Raw genomic sequence first — 23,000 nt, 5'->3', positions numbered from 1 at the left:
GGTTCCAAAAACGGAGGTAACTTTTAGGGTATGTAAGTAACCATAGCAACTTGCTCTCTGAACATAACCTGCTCCGGAGCAGGTTATGTTCAAGGGTTAGTTAGCTTAAGAGGAATTTAGATGTGTGTTATATTATCAATATGGTTATATTAATGTATCTAAATTTGTTATATAGTTACAGTTATATACACAATGTTATATTATACAATATATAAATGTTTATTCAATTCTAATATATGAATTTTATTGTCATAGCACACATGGATCTACTTCTTAATCTTTATAACAGGACATTTTCTATGCTATAATTTCTATAATAAAATACATATCATATATGTGATATTTTATTAAATAATTAGCATCAAACAAACAATATTAAGATTAAAAATTATTGCACAACCACCCAATAGGTGGTGATGTGCACCAAGTAGGTTATGTAAATCGCCATTAAACAAAAGAAGAAGAATGAAGTAGAATGGCGCGCTTTTTCTTAGCGTCTGTTTCCATGGTGAATCATCGATTCGTCGCTCTGTTGAGAATGTCTTGTGTGTTAACCGGGAACATACTCTTGGTTGGCTGAACTTATTCCCGGATGCATTTTTGGAACCAGCATACCTCGAGTAAGCAAGGTTTGGGTTAATCAACCGAGAGTTCAGGGTATATGTGACAGTAAGTTAACCCTGCTTTCTGGAATACACCCCTGCTCTAATGTTGCCTAGTAACTGGTCGAACTTTACTGCCGTGTCATTTTTATTGCATTGTCAGAAGAATGCTTTGTTTACAACCATGCCTGCATCACATGTAGGTCTGTCAAATTTGCAGTTTTGCAATAAAACAATAAAAACACTCTCTGTGAGTAGGTAGGAAAACATGGATACAGAAGTTTTATTATTGGTGTGTTATCGTTTTTGTCCTCATTGGCAGGTTGAGAGTGGATCACTTTATTTGAAACAGTTAAGATAAAGAGACAAAAACATCTAAAGAAACTGAAAACACATTGTTATATAAAGATGTTTGTATTTAATTATTTTACATTGCTTATCAAAAAGATGATAAATCAGCAATAGTAACAGAGACATTCAGTGCAATTGTAACGAGGCGGGACACGGGGTAAGATCCATCTGCAAGCTTTATTAGCAGAACTCGTGGTCAAACAGGCAATGGTAAATGAGTGTGGTGAATGAGAGTCTTATATAGTCCAGTTAATGTGCTGCAGCTAGGTGTGGTGATTAGTGATTAGTGTGAAGTGTGTGCAGGTGACTGGCAGGGAGGATTATGGGAATTGGAGTCCGGAACTACTCCCAGTCTGACAAAGAACAGGGTCTCCTGAACTCCTGTCCAAACTCATGGATCCATTTATTAGCCACTGAAAAGACAACAGAAAAAAAAATATACCTCAATGTCATGTGAAATTTAGTGAAATTTAGTTTTTAAATAGATTTATTTATAGATTATAGAAGATACATTATAAAGAGTAATCCAAGCCAGTAAGAATTTAATAAAAACCTACCCCATTTGTTACCCACTAACACAGGGCATCCAGCATGCTGTGTATCAAAATCCACTCTGCCATTGTTTTGGAGGTTGTACCAAAACACTGCTGAACCCTTAAAAAGCAGAGGATGGATGCATGAATTTTACTTAAATTATTCTAATATACCGGATAGATCAGTGAATTGAGGGTTTACCTTTTTTGGCTTCAATGCAACTCCAACTTTAGGAAACACAGTGGCGCCCCCTATCTCCACATCACTCATCTACAACAAGAGCACATGAATTATTGTTCAATATGACTGTACAAAACAGGTAATAAGAAAAATTAAGTAACTTTTAAGCCTTGTTAGCCTATAATGTTTACAGTGCCATTTGCATTAAACTGTGGCCAAGACTTACATAAATTAAGAACGTAGCAATCCTTCCATTCTCATCCTCCTGTGAGATCAAACATTAAGTTATCTTACAATGATTTGATTGGTCAATATGAAATCAAGCTCTCATTGACACACGAGTTTGAAGTCCTAAAAGCAAATTAGCATTTTCAAGCAATGGGTTCTCTCCGGATTAAGGACCACATAAGTAAACCACTCACACACAGACATAGTCAAACCTTAAACTTGAGTTTTAAAAACATAAACTAATTACCACAACATATTGTTTACCGACAAACAATAAGTTCTCCGTTTTGATGAACAGTGGATAATGACCTGATGGTTGAGAATTTTACCATAATGTCTGACCAAGTTCATATACCGACATCTGGGGGGTGGTTACGTTTGGGAGCGGACTTTAGAGATGGGACCAATCAAATGGCAGCCTCGTAAAAGGGAATCCACCAAGTGGAATGTCACTTGTCACTGTTTTCAGGTCCAAACACGCTGCCACATGCCAAAAGCAAACAAACAGTGCTAACAGTACACTCACGGTGTGCTGTAATACTACTGAAAAATCATGTAGTGTTAAAATCCTAACCTTTATCTCCATACTGCAATCTCAGATAGCCAGACACAGTGATTCATCTTTAATGATGTGTCTGGGAATAAATAGTGCTCATAAACAGCTGTTAAGATAGTATTCGATAGCAATCGAAACGAGAGGATTGGATCTGGAAACACCATTCATTACGCCACGTGGTCAGAATTCAACACTGAAAACAAAGTGTGCAACACCTGGCTATACAGGTACTGTTTTGTGATTTAAACATGGATCAGTTATAAATTATATTGAGTGCTGATACATCACAACCAAGAAAACTGTTTGCCATTAAAGTGAGTGTGTAACAGAAAAAACAAAGATCAGGGGCAATGGGAAAGTCTCCTCAAGTAATGATAACCACAGACCTTATTTAACGCCAGAGGGAATCCATGGCAAATACCAGGTTGGCCCTACAAATTTATGTAATGGCTTTATTTTAGCAAAGATATCTTACCAATGCATCATAATGTGGTTCAAATCTGCCACCAATCCCATAATTCTGAACCTGGAAAATGATTGCACCACTATTGAAATGAAATTTTCAGGTAAAACAACACCTAATACTTCACAGGGAAAATAAATGTTAATCCACTAAAGAGATCTTAATATCCATTGAAGTTTGAATATAAAATGGTTATATAAAATTGTAGCCTATTATCAGCCCTCAAAGTGCTTAGGAACTGGCAAATGTTACAAAAAAGCAGACTAAACCAATGTTGCCTTGAAATCTGCTGCCTGTGTATGAAGTTGAACAGGTAATTTCTTTCTAACTGTAACCGTACATGTAGAGATTCAGATGATTCCATGGAGAGTCCTGTGATGTCTGCAATATTCTGACTGATACGAGCAAGAACAGTGTTGTCTTCCTCCAGAAAAACACTAAAAACAAGAGAATGGTTTCAAGCAACACTTATGTTAACAAATTGAACCATATTGTAAACTCTTTCCATTTTTCTTCCCAAGTGTGATACCAAAATTGTTAATTAGTTAATTAAATAAGTAATATAAGATAACATTAATTATTTTAATTTTGGGTGAATATAAAAGATTATCACCTTTGAGAAGTACGGAGGTTTGAGACTCTCAGATGTCTAATCATAGACCTAGAAAGCTAAAGTAGGACACACAAGGGAAATGGAACATCAAATATAAATATGAATAAATAGGAAGCAAACACTATAGAAATAAGTTGCCAAGCCAAATTCACTTGAGGTCTGGAGATGTTCTTCAGGAACTCTATCTCTCTGTCTGATATAATGTCATGATATCTGATGATTCGAGGCTCGTCCCACTCCACTTCCTCTTTCACTGGTGCATACATCAGTCTGGGGTTTCCTCCACCTGTGCTGTACCTACAGGACAGCGCCCTCTGCCTCTTGGAGGTCTGATTTTATAAAATATAATAGACTTAAAATCAACACACAATGCTTCACACTAACTGTTTGTAATTTAATTTGAAATAATGCCCAGCACTTGCCCTCTCGTCAACTTCTCCTCTGCACAGTGCCTCATAGAGGTTTTTTGATTTTGTGTTCAGCGTGAATATGTCAGGATTTGAAGTTCCCTGTAAGCGAAGGAGTTTGTAAAGGCTCAGCTCAACTCTGACTTTGTCATTAGTTGGATCTGAAGAAAAAAAAAATGTATATAGACGTTTACTTCTATAGTCCCGCAACCTCACATATAAAAATATTAGTATTAAACTTCATGTCAACATGACCTTACCCAGATTTAGAAGCCGCTGTTTGAAGTAGATTGCCACAGATAGGCTGCCAAAATGATAAGCTGAGGAACTAAGATAATTGAGCAACTCTTTCTCAGTTGTGGTTGAGTATTCTGTTAATCTGTTCAGACTGTACAGAAACCAGAGAAAGGCATGCTGGAATTTGTCCTCGTCATAAGCGACCAACCCTACATTGTAGGCTTGATCTGCATCTAGAGATGTTTCTGGGAAATGTAAAATGAAAGTATCAGTCATATTGGAACTTATTTTTGAAAAAAAAAAAGGTGAAACCACATTGGTGCAGACATTTCACCCTTTGTGATGTTGTGTGGGTAGAGTTTGTAGAACTCTTGCAGTCTGATCAGTTCTGAAGCTGCACCATCCACATCCTCCAGCTCTGGGATATCTGCAAATGCCAGCAGTTCCTGATACTCTACAAGATTTTCAAACACAAGAACAGGTCCATAAACAACTGAAACTTTTAATAAAATTACTTGAAAGCTTTCATCACCATTCACCTTAAAGGGTTAGTTTAGATTTCTGTCATTAATTACTCACCCTCGTGTCGTCCCAAACCCGTAATACCTTTGTTAATCTTCAGAACACAAATTAAGATATTTTAGTTGAAATCCGATGGCTCCGTGAGGCCTCCATAGGGAGCAATGACACTTCCTCTCTCAAGATCCATAAAGGTACTAAAATCATTTTTAAATCAGTTCATGTGAGTACAGTGGTTCAATATTAATATTATAAAGCGACAAGAATATTTTTGGAGCGACAAAAAAACAAAATAACGACTTATTTAGTGATGGCCGATTTCAAAACACTGCTTCAGGAAGATTCGGAATCTGCTGTTCGGAGCGCCAAAGTCACGTGATTTCAGCCATTGGCAGTTTGACAAGCGATCTGAATCATGATTCGGTACACTGATTCATTTATGCTCCGAAGATGGAAGAAAGGAAATTGTTGAAAAATGTCATTTTATGATTATTTTTCATTTATTTTTGTTTTGTTTTTGCACACAAAACAAAATAGTATTCTCGTCACTTCACAATATTAAGGTTGAACCACTGTAGTCACATGGACTATTTTAACGATGTCTTTAATACCTTTCTGGACCTCAAAATGTGCAATGACGTTGCTGCCTATGTGTGGTTCAGAAACCTTCGAATTTCATCAAAAATATCTTAATTTGTGTTCAGAAGATGAACGGAAGTCTTACGGGTTTGGAATGAGAGTGAGTAATTAATGACAGAAATTTCATTTTTGGGTGAACTAACCCTTTAATCTCCAGATTTTTATTTCTATTTATAAATTATGCTGATACTGTACATGTTTCAGTCAAAGAACTTAAATAATCTCTCACTCTCATAATGACTTTGTTGAGTGATTTCCACAATAGTCAACCATTCACTTCTCACTCGTCTGACGAGTTTGTAAGCTGCCACAGGGTCTCTCATGGTTTTCTCAGGGTTCTCATTGTCAAAGTATGTGAGTAGTTGAAGAGCCAGAAGAATACTGCATTGAGGTTCATCAAAAGTTGTAGGTTAAATAAATGTATTTAATAACATATTTCTTGATCTAAAAACACATATACTGCAAGACTGTTAAATATTCACAAATAAATATTATAATTAAAAAAATGCTTTAATTCTTTATACGAAATAATGAAAGTGTTTTCACCTCTTCATTATCAATACATTCTCTTCTTCAGCATCGATGTAGAGACTAAAGCTTTCCAGAAGGTCTTTCTCCTCCTCAAAAAGCTGTGCAACTTTATCTATAAAAAATATATCTGCACTATCATTTTAAAACACAGGTATTTATATTATACTGTATTACCATACATAATGCAAAAAAGCTTTATTATATAAGAACCCAAAGAGAAAGTTTAATTAATTGTTAAATAATTGTTCAGTCAATTATGGAATCAATAACTAAAAAAAGTGAAAACTTTATTGGCTAAACAAAAGCTTAGATACAGGTGTTTTTCCCAGCATGTTGAAACAGGCCTTTGTGCAAACTGTATTAAAAAAAAACCAACTGGCTTGACATATTTTAGACCGGCTTCTCACCTTTAATTTTTGTCAAAAATTTTAGAAAAAGTAGTTTAGTCAACTACATATTTTTTTTTAGAACGGAATAGCATTGGTGAAGTTTACCAGTCTGGTTTCAGGAAGCATCATTCTACAGAGACAGCCCTTGTAAAAGTCTTCAATGATTTACTGATGACTGTGGATGCTGTTGATTCAGCAGTGTTAATTTTATTACTGCAGCCTTTGATAAAATAGATCACACGGTGCTGCTTTCGTGGCTAGAAGAATACGTAGGGCAGTGGTCTCAAACTCAATTCCTGGAGGGCCACAGCTCTGCAGAGTTTTGCTCCAACCCTAATCAAGCACACCTGATCCAGCTTATCAAGGTCTTTAGGATTACTAGAAACTTCCAAACAGGTGTGAGTTAGAGCTGGTTGGAGCTAAACTCTGCAGAGCTGTGGCCCTCCAGGAATTGAGTTTGAGACCACTGATGTAGGGTTTCAGAGGAAGGCCCTAAATTGGTTTGGTACAAATGGAAATAGCTTAGAACCTCTTATGTCCTGCCTCTCCAATCTTAAAACTTGGCTGGCTTCCAACTTTTTTAATATCTTAATGAAAACAAGACAAAGGTTGTAGTGTTCAGACCCAGAAGAGCAAGCGGTGCAGCAGAGTTAAATTCCGGCCCACTGTCATTGTATGTTAAATAACACATTAAAAACTGGGGTGTTTATATTGATAGCTCCCTGATGTTGAACACACAGATAAATCATGTGGTAAAGTCAAGTTTTTTTTTTCATTTGAGAAATTTGGCCAAGATGAAATCTTGTTAATGAATATTACTAAACGTGAACACATCACTTCGTCTTGGTCTTTCTACATTGGCTTCCTGTACAGTATAGGATTGATTTTAAGCTTCTTTTATTAGTGTATAAATCTTTGCATGGCCTTGCACTGGCTTATTTATCAGATCTGCTAATTGAGAATCAGCCTGAAAGAACATTGAGATCAACAACTCAAAATTACTTAAAAATTCCAAGGACCAAGTTAAGCCAGAAAGAGGATTGTGCATTTGCGGTAGTAGCACCAAGACTTTGGAAAAGCTTACCCTTACATGTTAGGGACGCTGCTCTTTACATGTTTTTAAAATACAACTTAAGACACACTCATTTGCCATGGCATACACTTCTTGTTGATCATTTTTATTATTGTTACTTTTTTATTGTATTATTATTGTATTATACTGTTTTTATACTGAGATGATATAAAGCACATTGGTCAACAGTGCTATAACAGTGTTTTAATAGTGCTATATATATAAAAATTTGACATTGACATTGTAAATCTCAAAATATGTATAAAGATGTAATTATATAAGAAAAGCTGTGGCAAAAGCTGTTTACTGTATTATGATCAGAAGTGTCTCACAAATTAATAAATAAAATCAGCATAACAGTGTAAAAACATTAGAGAAATACTAAACTAAAATAATGTTTAATCAATGAATTAATAAACTCAAATAAATGTATTGATATTTAATTCAAATATAATTAATAATATACCTGTTGATGAGAAGAATTCATGTCCAGTAGTACAGACAATCCAAGAAAACACCACAATTACTGTCAGTTCCTTTATGGCCATTATCAGACCTTCATAACATAAGAATCAAGGTGTTGCAATGGCCCAGTCAAGTCCAGACCTCATCCTGACTGAAAAGCTGTGGCGAGAGCTGTGCATAGGCAAATTTCCGCAAACCTCAATAAACTAGAACAACATTGTAAAGAAGAATGGGTCAAAATTCCTCCAGAATGATGTGAGACATAAAGTCATAAAGAAAAATATTACTTCAAGTTATTGCTGCTAAAAGTGGATTTACAAGCAATTGAATCATAGGGTGCATGTCCTAACTTTGTCACCCATGGTTTTTCCATCTTGGCTTTATTTTTGCAAAATAAATAATGACATGGTGTGATATGTCATGTGTTGTTGTTCATCTGAGGTTTTATTTTCCAAATTTTAAGACCATCCGAGCACTAGATGATTTTTTTTTTTTATTATGTCCTGATACGGAAAACCATAAAATTCACAAGACTGTATCACTCCAACTTTAACTCAACAAAATAAGTTCCAGCACTACTGAACCCTGAAAAAATAAAAGAATATCAATATATTATATGCAATATGTATTTCATTCATCTTTCAGACACTTTTGGATTTGAAGATCATAAAATATTACAACAATTCTCTCTGTTCAGATAAGTCAATTACAAAAACAACTTTTCTTACCAGAAATCATTAAAAATCCTAATTATATATATATATATATATATATATATACACACACACACACACACACACACATCTTTGTGTGTGTGTGTGCAATTCAAATACACACATAATAGTGATTAGAATAAATTACAATTAATTAAAAACATTTTTAAAAAATGTAAGGAATTTCTGACTTTCTGTGGGTCAAACAGTTGAGTGTGGCAATAGCAATGTCAATATCAAGGGTTTATGAGTGCTGCATGTTTTATAGTGTAACCGCAGCACTGTTGTGCATTTCGGGCTCTGGGTTTCTGGGTGGGCCAGTAAAGTGCAACCAACAGGACCTGTTCTTTGTCCTCCCTGACCTTGCACAATGTCTGTGCAAGTAGGCTCATTGGGAGAAATGCACAGGTGGGCCTTGGTCAGGGCATACTAGAATGGGCAATGGGAGTATTTTTGGGAAGCAAACCAGATCTATCTGTGCTTTGCCAAACGCAACTCCAAATCAGCTGGACCATCTGATGCCTGCAGCTGCCCCGGGCAAGCATTGCTGCCAACTCAGCATTGAACTCAGACTGTACCACCACCCCTGAAGAAGGGAGTCCAGCTGAGTCTTAAACATCAGAAGGCTGTGCCCAGGGGAAACTCTCACTACACTTAACTGTGTTCGGAGGTGGAGAGACTGCTGTAATGCGCCATATATTCCCAGCAAACTATCTGAATGAGCAATGCAATGCTGACCTCTTTTATACCTATATGTGTGTGGCGTGGCCAGCTAGGCAAATCTTGTTTGCCAATTTCATTAGACTTTTCTGTAACATCGTAAATGTTTGGGGCTCATATGGGTGACCCCAAGTGTCAGCATTCAACACCACATCTTGTTCCCTCCATCATGGAAAGTGACATCAAGTATGGTGTGCATTTCACCCATCCTAAGTGCGCTCACACACTGCAGTGAGTATTGAACACACACGGAGCAGTGGATTTTTTCTGCGGCACCCAGGGAGGGATTGGTGGTTAGGTGCCTTGCATAAAGGCACCTCTGTTGTGGGTAATGAGAGTGGAAGATAGTGATGTTCATTCACTTACCGCCGGTACTCAAACCCATGACCTTTGGGTTACAATTCTGACTCTCTAACCATTAGGCCACAACTGCCCCAAAAGGAAAGAGAGGTTACACACATAACTGAGATGTTTCATGTCTTCCTGATGAAAAAAGGTATTATAAAATGAAAGTTCATTTTGAACATGTAGTTCCGTATCCAGATAGTAGAGGTAGAAAAGAGAGGTTGTGAAAGATTTCCACTGTTGCCTTCTACTGAATGACACTGGTTTCGTGTCTTTGTCTCCCTGATGGACAAATCTATTACAAAAAGAAAGTTCATTTTGGACATGCAATTCCTTTTCCACCAGTAGGGTTAAAAAAAAAAAAAAAGGTTGTGAAACTGGTCCCATGCCTATAGGCTTTTTAATAAAAAAACTGCACCAAGAGAACTACAGCCGACTGTCAGCCAGCATGCGTGTTCTGTGCCTGCGTGTAAGAAGACCGCTGTCTATTTTTTCATATTTATTCATCTATATTAGTAATTCAGAAAGGGAGACTATATTTATAATTTTAATATTTTCAAAAGAAATATATTTTGAAAAACATTTTTAATATTTACAATATACCAACTTATAATGTATTACAAACATTTGTCAACTATTAAAGGTCCCGTTCTTCGTGATCCCATGTTTCAAACTTTAGTTAGTGTGTAATGTTGTTGTTAGAGTATAAATAAAATCTGTAAAATTTTAAAGCTCAAAGTTCAATGCCAAGCGAGATATTTTATTTAACAGAAGTTGCCTACATCGAACGGCCAGTTTGGACTACATCCCTCTACTTCCTTCTTTAATGACGTCACTAAAACAGTTTTTTGACTAACCTCCGCCCACAGGAATACACAAGAGTTGCGTTTGTAGAGTGTGTTTGTCGCCATGTCGTCGAAACGCTGTTATTTTCATCCCGCAGTCCAATCACCTTTGTTTGGCCTTCCCAGGGACACTGTACTTAGAGCTCAATGGTTACAATTTATGTTTAACTCGGTTTCCCGAACATTATAATTGTGGTATCCTTGCTGCAATACTCAGTACTCTTCTGAGTGAGTGCTAACATTGTACATTTTCTGTCGCTGATTGTGGAGATTAAAGAGTTCAGTCTCTCGGGAATTATTGTCTTTTGTGTTCATTCGGCACGACACCACAATAATCCACATGTAAAACTATGTGCAGCACACGTTATGGTAAGAGGCGTGACCTTTCCGGGCAAGGTGCGCTCTCTCTATGGCTCTGGGTACGCTAAGCTGCTGTCGAATCACAACACAGGAACCGCTGGCACAATCAGAACTCGTTACGTATTTCTGAAGGAGGGACTTCATAGAACAAGGAAGCCATCAGCCCGTTTTTATGACAGTGGAAACAGCGGTATACAGATAAGTAAATTATGTGAAAAATACTGTGTTTTTTTACACGCGAAACATGAACACATGTTATATTGCACACTATAAACACAATCAAAGCTTCAAAAAACCACGAAAAACGGGACCTTTAAGTATTGCCATAAGCATACTTAAAATTAATGTTGTTCAGTTTTACTTTTTTGTACTTGTAAAAGGTTATGCTACTTCTGTGAACCAATGAATAAAAGTTTTGCTTCCATGATTGAATATATAGCCTAGTATTATAATTTGCATTGATATTCATTAGAATTTCGTTAACCTCTCAATTTACCTTTTGACTATATCCTCATCAAGCTTGACATATGAGTGTCCATTTTTATTCTCTTGTCTGTCGTCACTCTACAGCACTCTGAGTTACAATGAACATAAGAAACCCAACAACACCACTTACAGTGAGCAGAGTTCAGTCACAAAGACACTGATATTGTACTGATATACTCAGTGTAGTATAATTTTAATATATTAAGTGTGTCTAAAAAAAAACAAAAAAACAATTTAAAAAAAAAATGTATTTCCTTTTCACCTGGGATCAGATGATCTATTGTACATTATAAAAACTCACGATACGTAATAAATATAACAGGTACTTCTATAGTACAGATACACTTCATATGATGTCTACATGGTTACACTGTTTTTCACTCCCTGTCTGATAAAGAACAGGGTCTCCTGAACACCTGTCCATACTCATGGATCCATTTATTAGCCACTGAAAAGAAAGAAAAAAATATATAGCTCAATGTTACTTAAAACTCAAATTAAATATAGTCATATTAACATAGATTTATTTATACATTATAGATGATAAACACCATAAAGGAGTAATCCATGTCAGTTAACCTACCCCATTTGTTACCCATTAACACAGGACATCCAGCATGCAGCGTTTTCAAATCCAGTGTACCATTCTTGTGGAGGTTGTACCAAAACACAGCTGAACCCTTAAACAGCAGAGAACAGATGCTTGAATTTGACTTGTAGAGGAAACCTTTTACTAATTATTCATATATTAAGCATTTACCTTTTCTGGCTGCAATGCAACTCCAACTTTAGGGAACACAGTGGCGCCCCCTATCTCCACATCACTCATCTACAGCAACAGAACATCACTTATTGCTCATTGTACAACTCAGGTAATATGAATATAAATAGAAATGTATATGTAGGCCTACAATGTTGACATTGCCATTTGAGCTAATGAACAGGGCAACACTTACATAAATTAAGAATGTAGCAATCCTTTCATTCTCATTATCCTGTGGGATCAAATATTTTTAAGTTAGCTTGGAATGATTCAATTAGTCAGTATGTAATCAAGATCTTACTGACAGAATAGAGCTGTTTAGTTTAAATTCCTACAAGTGAATTGGCATTTTGAGCCATGGGTTCTATTTGAGTTAAAGGCAGGGTAGGTAAAAAATTTTGTTCCAAATTTGTTTAAACTTTCTATATATATCCATGCATAATTAAAATGTAAGAACTCTGATAAAAAGAGTATAAAAATCGAGTGACTCTATACCGTTTAATCTGTATTAAACACAGCTCATTATTTCCATCCGGGACGAAACATAGGATTGACTTAGGCGACTGTCACTCTCTCGCAACCATGGCAACCACCCTTTTGCCACACATGACCTGCCCACTTGCGCGCGCACGTTTGATTTGGGGAATTCAAGAGGCATGGATCCTAGGAATACCAAAACAATGGCAGAGAAACAGCAAGCAAAATTCACAGTACCGGCCTATGCAGTTAGTGAAGGCAAACCAGGCAAAAAAGGAAGACAGTAACAGTACAAGAAAAGGCAATGAACAAAAAGTCTTTGGATAAACAAAGAAATAAAACGCGAGTTAATATCAGCGTAGCTTTCCAGCGATGGCGAGAACTGAGGGAACTCAAGGGGCTGAAAAGTGACTCCTTGATGGCTTTATTTCTGCTGGACAGGTAAATCTTTCTTTTTGTATTTTGATCATACATATTTTTTTGTTTATTTGTTCATGAAGCATGTGTCATTAGCACACATAACTGCGTAATATAGCTAACATAACATTACTTAGCGAGCCGTAGTAGAGACGATAAATAATCTATAGGCCTAGCTCAAGATGATAGCTATAGTGTTGAATTGTGCATAATTTTGCTTTAGATAACTAAATACATGTTTAACAGATAGTAGGCCTAACGTTACTCCGCATCTAGGAACTTTTCTTAGAACTATATTTACCCTCTGTCTAACTCTTTTACCATGTTCACCTGTAAGTTTACCTGCACGTTTTTTTTCGCCTTTGTTTTGTTTTATATTCTCTACCTTTGTTTACTGATGTCTTTATCTTGTATCTGTGTGTGTCGTACACACTTTGTTGTATGTGTGTGTTATTATTTGTGTCTGCAATGCAGTTGTGAGTTGATATTTGAGTGTATGTTACTCTGTTTATCTGTAGAACAACGTATATGTTATGAATCTTACACGAAATTCATCTTCATCACAGTGTAAATGATGGTAATGGAAAAACGTGTATCATGCAACCTGTTTTTAGCTTTGCCTTATAGATAACTAGCTCGTTAGCGAATCAAAAAATATACATTTTAAACTTTACCAATATCAATATGCTAGCTTGATAGTGAGTACTAAAATACATCTTGTTTGTTTATCTTCATAATTATAAAGTTATTTTTATTACATGTGATTCTGACATGATGTCACTACATGCACTGTGCTCCTTCCTCTCCGCTCGTCTCAGGTAAATAATGCGTCTTCCAGCTCAGTGGTCGGAGTCACACGTTCATGCGTTTTGGGGGCGTGGCTTTGGAAGGAGCCCAGAAGGGAGGGGTGGAGTGAATGGAAATAATGAGCTGTCTTTAAAACAGTCGTGAGAGGTCTACAGACACTCGATTTTTATACTTTCTTTTTCAGAGTACTTACATTTTAATTATGTATTGATATATAAATAAAGTTTAAACAAATTTTGAAAAAAAGTTTTTTATACATTTTTTTACCTACTCTGCCTTTAAGGACCACATCACTTGAGGAGAAAGACTTGCACATTTTGTTCTACAACATCAATTTCACACAGACAACAGATGACTGACAACAAAAGTCGAACAAGACTCTAACTGTTGTACTGAACTCTGTTTGTCAGTGCTAGTATGATTAGTGTTAAATGTGGAGGTAGGTTTATGTGTGGGATTGGGCTTTATAGATGACCTCAAGAAAGGGAATAGGAGTTTGGCAGGAGGTCAGAATTTGGCACAGCATTGGACCACCTGGCTACACAGGTACATATTGTGATGTTAACGAAGCATGGATAGGCTAAAAATTACATGAAGTATTGAAATGTTGATTCATCGCGAACAAAAAAGTTTGCGATTAAAGCATATTTTATCTGTGAAGTGAAACACATGAGTTTTCAAAAAAAAGGATCAGGGGCAATGGGAAAGTCTTTTTTTCATGTAATTATCAGACCTTATTTAACTCAGAAATCCAAAACCACATAGAAATTCCCGAGGGAACACATGTCGAATTCAGGGTTGGCATACAAATTGATGTCATGACTGTATTTTAGCATAGTGATCTTACCCATGCATCATAATGTGGTTCATATCTGCCACCAATCCCGTAATTCTGAACCTGGAATGTGATTACACCACTCATATATCATAGAAAAAAAAACATGTTTCATCAATTGAAGAGTGAATATAAAACAAATATAATATGGTGAATATGATTAGTGAATAAAAAGTGAAAGAATACATAAAAATATAATATCAGTCCCCAGAGCTCATATGTGCCACTTTTTGACAAAAGTTACAAAAGGGCAAACCAGTTTTTTTATTATTTTGTGTGATAGTGTGACCAAGCTAGCTGCAAGACATTTATTGCAAAACTTTATTAAACTAGACAGCTGCCTGTGTATGAAGATGATTTCTTTCTTACTGTGACCTACATGTAGAGATTCCTCTGATTCCTCTGATTCCATGGAGAGTCCTGTGATGTCTGCTATCCTCTGATTGATGCGAGCAACAGTGTAATCCTCTTTTAGAAAAACACTGTAAATAAAGAAAATATTTTTTAGTAGCACTTTACAATAAAAAGTTCAATTTGTTAACATTAGTTAATTGGAAGTATCATAAACTAACAATGTACACTAACAAATGCAAATGAACTAACAAACGTACTTTTAGATCATTTATTATTCTAGGTTAACATTCATTTATGTAAAAGCTTATGCAAGTTGTATAATATACACTGCTCAAAAAATTAAAGGAACACTTTTTAATCAGAGAATAGCATGAAGTCAGTTAAATTCCTGGGATACTGATCTGGGGTGCGTTTCCCGAAAGCATCGTTGGTGAACCATGGTCGTAAGTCCCATTGAACTCTATTGGTAACGACGGAACTTGCGACCATAGTTCGCTTTGGGAAACGCACCCCTGGTTAGTTAAGTAGCAGAGGGGGTTGTTAATCAGTTTCAGCTGCTTTAGTGTTAATGAAATTAACAACAGGTGCACTAGATGGGCAACAATGAGATGACCCCCAAAACAGGAATGGTTTTACTGGTGGAGGCCACTGACATTTTTTTTCCCCTACTCATCTTTTCTGACAGTTAGTCAGTGTCACTACTGGTAGCATGAGGCGATACCTGGACCCTACAGTGGTTGCACAGGCAGTCCAACTCCTCCAGGATGGCACATCAATACATGCCATTGCCAGAAGGTTTGCTGTGTCTCCCAGCACAGTCTCAAGAGCATGGAGGAGATTTCAGGAGACAGGCAGTTACTCTAGGAGAGCTGGACAGGGCCATAGAAGGTCCTTAACCCATCAGTGGGACCAGTATCTGCTCCTTTGTGCAAGGAGGAACAGGATGAGTACTGCCAGAGCCCTACAAAATGACCTCTAGCAGGCCACTGGTGTGAATGTCTCTGACCAAATAATCAGAAACAGACTTCATGAGGGTGGCCTGAGGGCCCGACGTCCTCTAGTGGGCCCTGTGCTCACTGCCCGGCACCGTGGAGCTTGATTGGCATTTGCCATTCAACACCAGAATTGGCAGGTCTGCCACTGGCACCCTGTGCTTTTCAAATGAGAACAGGTTCTCCCTGAGCACATGTGACAGACGTGAAAGGGTCTGGAGAAGCCGTGGAGAACGTTATGCTGCCTGTAACATTGTTCAGCATGACTGACTTGGTGGTGGGTCAGTGATGGTCTGGGGAGGCATATCCTTGGAGGGATGCACAGACCTCTACAGGCTAGACAATGGCGCCCTGACTGCCATTAGGTATCGGGATGAAATCCTTGGACCCGTTGTCAAACCCTACGCTGGTGCAGTGGGTCCTGGGTTCCTCCTGGTGCACGACAATGCCCGGCCTCATGTGGCGAGAGGCAGGCAGTTCCTGGAAGATGAAGGAATTGATACCATTGAATGGCCCCCACACTCGACTGACCTAAATCCAATAGAACACCTCTGGGACATTATGTTTCGGTCCATCCGACGCCACCAGGTTGTACCTCAGACTGTCCAGGAGCTCAGTGATGCCCTGGTCCAGATCTGGGAGGAAAAACCCCAGGACACCATCCGTCGTCTCATTAGGAGCATGCCCTGATGTTGTCAGGCATGCATACAGGAACGTGAGGGCCATACAAACTACTGAGTACCATTTTGAGTTGCTGCAATGAAATTTCATCACTTTTTCACTTTGATTTTCAGGGTGTCTTTGAATTCAGTCCACTGTATGTTGATAATTTTCATTTCCATCAAACAATGTGGCATCCTTTCCTTCCTAACACCATTACCCAGTCCATATCAGTATAGATATCCAGCATGATATTTTTCCCCATTGAGATCTGATGTTTTTTCAAAGTGTTCCTTTAAATTTTTTATGCAGTGTATATATAGTGCTACTAAACACCCTGTTAAAGAAACAATTCAGTCATTCAGACATAATTCACTCAGAGTCATTGTCAGATGACAGAATTTTAATTTCATTTTTGGATGATCCTTCAATGATTAAATTATCACCTTTGAGAAGTACGTAAGTCTGAGACTGTGCCCTTTCCAACCTGAGACCTAGAAAGCTATGCCACAAGAAATAAAACATTAAATATAAATAAATATACACAGCCAAATGTATGTGGGTACCCAAACAACACACACGTATAGTAAATGCTTTGAACAGTCTGGCCCGACAGCATTCCCAAAGTATTTATGAACATTTGAGACACAATTCTCTAGTCATTATGTGCCATAGATTTGACTACAACTAAGGGGCCAAACCTGATCATTTTAATGGAAAACACATGTAAGTATAGACATACTTTTCCCCATTGAATTGCACAATAAAACATCATCAATGGTATCAACCAGAAATTAGATTATATTGACAATTATAACGGCAATTAAATATTTTTTTGTGTGTTTGTGTGTGTGTGTATGTGTTTTATATATTCACTTGAGGTCTGGAGATATTCTTCAGGATCTCTATCTCTCTGTCTGATATAATGCCATGATATCTGATGATTTGAGGCTCGTCCCACACCACTTCCTCTTTCACTGGTGCGTACATCAGTCTGGGGTTTCCTCCACCTGTGCTGTACCTACAGGACAGCGCCCTCTGCCTCTTGGAGGTCTGATTTTATAAAATATAATAGACTTACAATCAACACACAAAGTTTCACATTGACCATTTGTAATTTCATGTCAAATAATGATTTAAATTTTAAACACAGCACTTACTCTCTCATCAACCTCTCCTCTGCACAGTGTCTCATAGTTACTTGACTCTGTGTTCAGTGTGAATATGTCAGGGTTGCTCTGTAAGTGAAGGAGCCAGTTCAGCTGAACTCTGACTTCATCATTACTTGGATCTGTGGCAAAGATGTTTATGACTTTAATCACAACATTTTAGCAAAATTCTCTGCCAACCTCAAATATAAAAATATTAGTAGGCTATTAAATTCAGGACCCCATGACCTCACCCAGATTTAGAAGCTGCTGTTTGAAGAAGATTGCCACAGATAGGCTGCCAAAATGATAGGCTGAGGAACTAAGATAATTGAGCAACTCTTCCTCAGTAGTGGTTGAGTATTCTGTTAATCTGTCCAGACTGTACAGAAACCAGAGAAAGGCATGCTGGAATTTATGCTCATCATAAGCAACCAACCCCACATGGTAGGCTTCATCTGCATTTAGAGATGTTTCTGTGAAACGTGAAATGAAAGGATCAATCAGATAGAAAAAGTGAAACTCTCTCAGTGAATTTGCATTGGTGCAAAACTGCATGACAGTTTACCTTTTGTGATGTCTTCTGGGTGGAGTTTGTAGATTTCTTGCAGTCTGATCAGTCCTGAAGCTGCACCATCCAAGTCCTCCAGCTGTGGGATCTCTAGGAGCTTTGCGTCCAACTCATCCTGATACTCTTTACACTGATAAAGATTTGGCTTAATGTGTTCTTCAATAAATATCAAATCATTTCTCAGTTGTCTGAGGAGTCTGTAAGCTGTCACAGGGTTTCTCATGGCTTCCTCAGGGTTCTCAGAGTCAGAGTATGAAAGCAGAAGATTCAGAAGAACACTGGATTGAAGAAAGGGGTTCATCAAAAGTTGTAATTCAATAACATAATCCTTGATCTAAAACTATTGTTAAACATCCATTCCAAAATTGAATGCTTTTTAATAATAATAATAACACGTTAATCTTGCAGTTCAATGGTATAGGGAATAATGCATGTGTTTTTACCTCTTCATTGTCGCTACATTCTTAGCATCAATGCACCGACTGAAGACCTTCAGAAGGTCTTTCATCTTCCCATATAGCTGTGCAATTTGATCTATAAAACAATCTGCACTTAATTGTCAAAAGGAATTTTAATTTATGTATTAATTAATTTTAACATCATTTGAATTATAATGAAAAGGTTTATAGGTAAGAAGCCAAAGAGAGAGTTAATATTGTTTAGTCAATAATGGAATTAAAAAGTGAAAGAGAGTAACTATTGTCACGATCACCAGCTGGAGTGCCCTTGATATCCTCTACATGGCACTCCTCCCTAGTCCATTGCCATATCACTCAACTTTGAACAACATGTCAGAGATATATATAAACGTTCCCAACAGAGACTCCATATTCTTCGCAGGCTTCATGCCCTTTCTGTCACCCCACATCTTATGTTATTGTTGTACACTAGCATCATCCAACCCATCCTCCTCTACTGTTCCCCTTGTTACTTCAACATGCTTTCCATCACTAATAGAAATAAGCTCATTAAGGTCACATGCACAGCATCCAAAATTATCAGTTTACCCATTACGGATCTCTCTCTCTTCTTAACAGCAAAGCTGTTACATGCATGGCTCGGACAGTCAGTAGAGACTTGGACCACCCTCTCCACATTTACTTTTCTCTGCTGCCCTCAGGCCGCAGATACAGAACTTTAAGGTGGAGGCAGGCACGCTTCAGTAAAAGCTTTGTCCCTTCTGCCATTGCTGCTTTAAACAATTTGTAACCTGAAAAGATCCTGTATGCGTTGTCTTTTTGTATATTGTTATTATTGTCCTTATTTTTGTGTATTGACAGAGTCTGTGAAAGCAAATTTCCCTTGGGGGACAATAAAGGGTCTATCTATCTATCTATCTATCTATCTATCTATCATGAACTACATTTCCCAGAACTCACTGCATGGCGTTTTGTGTTGGACTTTTTACCCTGTGTTTATGACCTCTAGCCTGTTTATTGGGCTATGTATTTGGATTACCCTTCAATAAATGCTGCATTTGGATACTCAACCTTTGTGTCTCCAAGCAGTATGTAACAACTATAATGTTATGTATGAGTGCATCAGTGTTGAAAGTATGGCAAAAACTGTGGCATTGTTCATTTTGGACAAATGAAAACAGTAAAACTTTACAATAAGGTTTCATTAGTTAACATTAGTTAAGTACTTTAGTTAACATGAACTAATAATGAACAGCATCTACAGCATTTATTAATCTTAGTTCATGTTAATTTCAACATTTACTAGCACATTATTGAAATAAAAGTTGTATTTAGTTAATGCACTGTGAACTAACATGAACAATGGACAACTATATTTTTACTAACATTAACAAAGATTGCTAAATATTGCTCATTATTAGTTCATGTTAGATTAACTAATGTTAACAAATGAGACCTTATTGTAAAATGTTGAAAATATACAATTAACTTGATATGACAAAAATATGGAAATATGGACAAAACAATATAACATTAAATTATTAAGAATAAAAAAGCTATATTTAAAATATAACCAATTGATATTGAACTGAAATAATAACCTGTTGATGAGAAGAATTCATGCCCAGCAGCAGAATAGACAGTCCAAATACACACAATGAATACTCTCAGTTCCTTTACGGCCATTATCAGATCTTCAGTATCTCAAAACCCAACTTGTGTACACGTATATCTTGCAATCAAGCTTAAATACAGACACACACCTTTATAGAGACCAAATAGAGACACACCTGTATTCACCATTTTTCAATATTCGTATTATCTGAGAACAAAAACAAAAGCGAAACTTTACATGAGTGAGCTCTGTGTCAACAAGGAAGTGTAGAGGCAGGATCTAATCACAGCAGGGATTTTTATTAACAAATTAAAAACAGGAGTACAAAGTCTTAGCAATCTAACAAATTGCAGCAAACCAACATAGCATAGACAAGAACAAACCACTGCAGCTGAAAACTAAGGGCTATAATAGACCTTATTTAGAGCAGCGGCATGATGGGTATGAAACCGAGGCTGTGGGGGACAGACTTACTGTGTTTCCAATGGCATCCACTTTATAAAGCTCCTAGATCGCTAATAATTTTCCACACCTCATTTTGTCTACTGAAATTTCTTGGTAAGATGTTTCAGCCTGGTCTCCTTGTTAATACGTATAAATACGTAACTTTCAAAGACACAAAACGTACATTTTTGTACATTTAGAAAGGTGCTGAAATGCACAATATTGACATATTTATAGCACTAAAACGTAAAAATACTTACGTTTTTACAGCGAAAAAACATAAAATATTTACGAGTCTATATGTATAATTTTTATCGTTTTGTAGATAACCCCATCCTGAACCTAAACATAGGCCTACCCATTTTATACAGAATGTTTAAAGAATAAAACATAATGGACAGAAATGTGTAGGAAAATTAAAATTTTAGTAAAAATATAACATTAAAACAAACATTTGAGCTAATCCTACCCCTAAACCATAACCATTTCTTAAAACTACGTACTGTTATAAATAAAAGAATAACAGACAAACAAGCGTAATCACAATAATTGATTTATTGCGAAAATTTCAAATGTGGTATCAAAAGTAGTTCAAATTTATGGAGATCCTGAAGGGACATGGTGGTGAAAAAAAAATTGGGATGGGAGGAAATTTTTTTTTTTTTTTTTTTTCAAAACTTTTGCATTCCTTCGCAAAACTTTTGCATTCCCCCGAGAAACTTTGCATTCTCTCGCAAAACTTTTGCGTTCCCCCGAGAAACTTTGCATTCTCTCGCAAAACTTTTGCATTCCCCCGAGAAACTTTGCATTCTCTCGCAAAACTTTTGCATTCCCACGCAAAGATATTATCGTTCCCTTGCTGTGAGCTCGGACAAACAAATAATGTCCCGCTGGCTGGCAGTAGTGTTTCAGTCAGCTACATACGTTAATAATGCACACAAATAATGCGCGGCTCATAGAGTTTGTTGGACTCAAATATAAAGAAATTCGGTCAGTGCTTATAAGTCAAGGAGTTCAGTAAAGTTGCCAATATATTTACAGATTCCCGGATCAATAACTCGTGAGCTAAACGTTGTTGAAACACAAATGCAGCTATTTCCAATCAGTAACTAAGACAACGAGCTACAACAACTCAATTTTTCTCAAATGTGCAAGTGCAAAACCCAATACCCTTTTGCTCATTTATATTATGAAAAATACTCAATAACTTCACTGTAACACACTGTACCGTCACCAATAGTGTGTTCATCACTGCTCTCCTGCTGGTTGTACTGGAACACTTTGATAAAAAACCTTTTATGATTATTTATTATGAAACAAAATCAATAACTTCACTGTTATTAGTAAAAATATTAAATAAATTGTAATGCATCATATTCAGTAAGCAATTATCATGTAAAAACTGTTGTATGTACCAACATCATTTGTGTAAAGGTGCTACTTGCCAAACTAAGTGTTGTAGTATATAACCAGCAGGAGAGTAATAATGTGTTAAGTGAATTTGGAACAGTTATTGAGTATTTGTATTTTTCATATTATAAAATGAGCAAAAGGGTTTGGGGTTTTGCACTTTTCACACGGTCCCTTTAGACGTGCCTCTCCGCCGCCTGCTCATAGTTCGCGCGCACTGAACGCACACTTCCGCCAACGCTGCGATGACATCACTTTTGCCGCGCGCACCCAAGCGAACAGACGCATGTAACTTTTTTGATATGTAGCCCTACTTTTATCAAAGAATATACACTAACAAGAAGCGACACTTACTAGAACGTTCCATTGCAACACCGGCGCCCAGCAGCGGCCCTGCGTTTCCGCCATTTTTGGGGTGAAAGCGAGTCGGCAGTCCACTAGTTTCTATGGCAATATCAGCTAGCCTGGGTGCCAGCCCGAACCCCGCCCACAACATTTTTTGGACGGGAAGTTCGGTCTGGACTCGATCCATTGTGGAGTAATTATGCTCGGCTCCCAGAAGGCCGAGCCAATCAAATTGCCAGGGCGGGCTTTAATCGATGATGGACAGGCTATCTGCGGTTACGTAACCACCCACGTCATCAAAGAGCGCTTGGGTTGAATTGGGGTGTCTCAATCAGTTCCCTAGCTCCCGAGCTCGTGAATCAGTATATCGTGTACACGAATTCGGGCACTGATAAGGACAGTAAAAGATGCTGGTTCACTACACACTGGGACACTTATGACTCTATTTCCGGTGACGTGACAAGGTCCTCATTGTACAACATCACTAC

At 37.2% G+C, this 23,000-nt stretch overlaps 2 protein-coding genes across 3 annotated transcripts; both read right to left on the bottom strand.

The window, feature by feature from the left end:
• Positions 1 to 1,111: 1,111 nt before the first annotated feature.
• On the bottom strand, positions 1,112 to 7,874 carry LOC125251206 (prolyl 4-hydroxylase subunit alpha-2-like). The gene is made up of 14 exons (XM_048164182.1): positions 7,788 to 7,874; positions 5,876 to 5,972; positions 5,559 to 5,710; positions 4,506 to 4,625; positions 4,195 to 4,416; positions 3,950 to 4,095; positions 3,680 to 3,856; positions 3,528 to 3,583; positions 3,255 to 3,351; positions 2,927 to 2,977; positions 1,894 to 1,932; positions 1,689 to 1,757; positions 1,511 to 1,607; positions 1,112 to 1,366 (listed from the first exon to the last, which is right to left on the bottom strand). The coding sequence occupies exons 1-14, from the start codon at positions 7,867 to 7,869 to the stop codon at positions 1,296 to 1,298; spliced, it is 1,476 nt and encodes a 491-aa protein (XP_048020139.1). The 5' UTR covers positions 7,870 to 7,874; the 3' UTR covers positions 1,112 to 1,295.
• A 3,623-nt stretch (positions 7,875 to 11,497) lies between these two features.
• Positions 11,498 to 22,574, bottom strand: LOC125251194 (prolyl 4-hydroxylase subunit alpha-1-like). Of its 2 annotated transcripts, none has more exons than XM_048164164.1 (13): positions 22,522 to 22,574; positions 18,723 to 18,813; positions 18,277 to 18,557; positions 17,963 to 18,184; positions 17,721 to 17,851; positions 17,437 to 17,613; positions 17,007 to 17,062; positions 14,934 to 15,036; positions 14,567 to 14,617; positions 12,212 to 12,250; positions 12,016 to 12,084; positions 11,839 to 11,935; positions 11,498 to 11,703 (listed from the first exon to the last, which is right to left on the bottom strand). In XM_048164164.1, the coding sequence occupies exons 1-13, from the start codon at positions 22,532 to 22,534 to the stop codon at positions 11,633 to 11,635; spliced, it is 1,401 nt and encodes a 466-aa protein (XP_048020121.1). In that variant the 5' UTR covers positions 22,535 to 22,574; the 3' UTR covers positions 11,498 to 11,632. The 2 variants fall into 2 exon arrangements, with proteins under 2 accessions (XP_048020121.1, XP_048020120.1); XM_048164163.1 differs by lacking the exon at positions 22,522 to 22,574 and adding an exon at positions 20,300 to 20,508.
• Between the last annotated feature and the right edge of the window lie 426 nt (positions 22,575 to 23,000).

This window comes from Megalobrama amblycephala, linkage group LG17, assembly GCF_018812025.1.
Source record: "Megalobrama amblycephala isolate DHTTF-2021 linkage group LG17, ASM1881202v1, whole genome shotgun sequence".
Taxonomy (NCBI): Eukaryota; Metazoa; Chordata; class Actinopteri; order Cypriniformes; family Xenocyprididae; genus Megalobrama; species Megalobrama amblycephala.
Note: the sequence above shows the minus strand (reverse complement) of the source record. Positions and strands in the feature narration are given on the sequence as shown.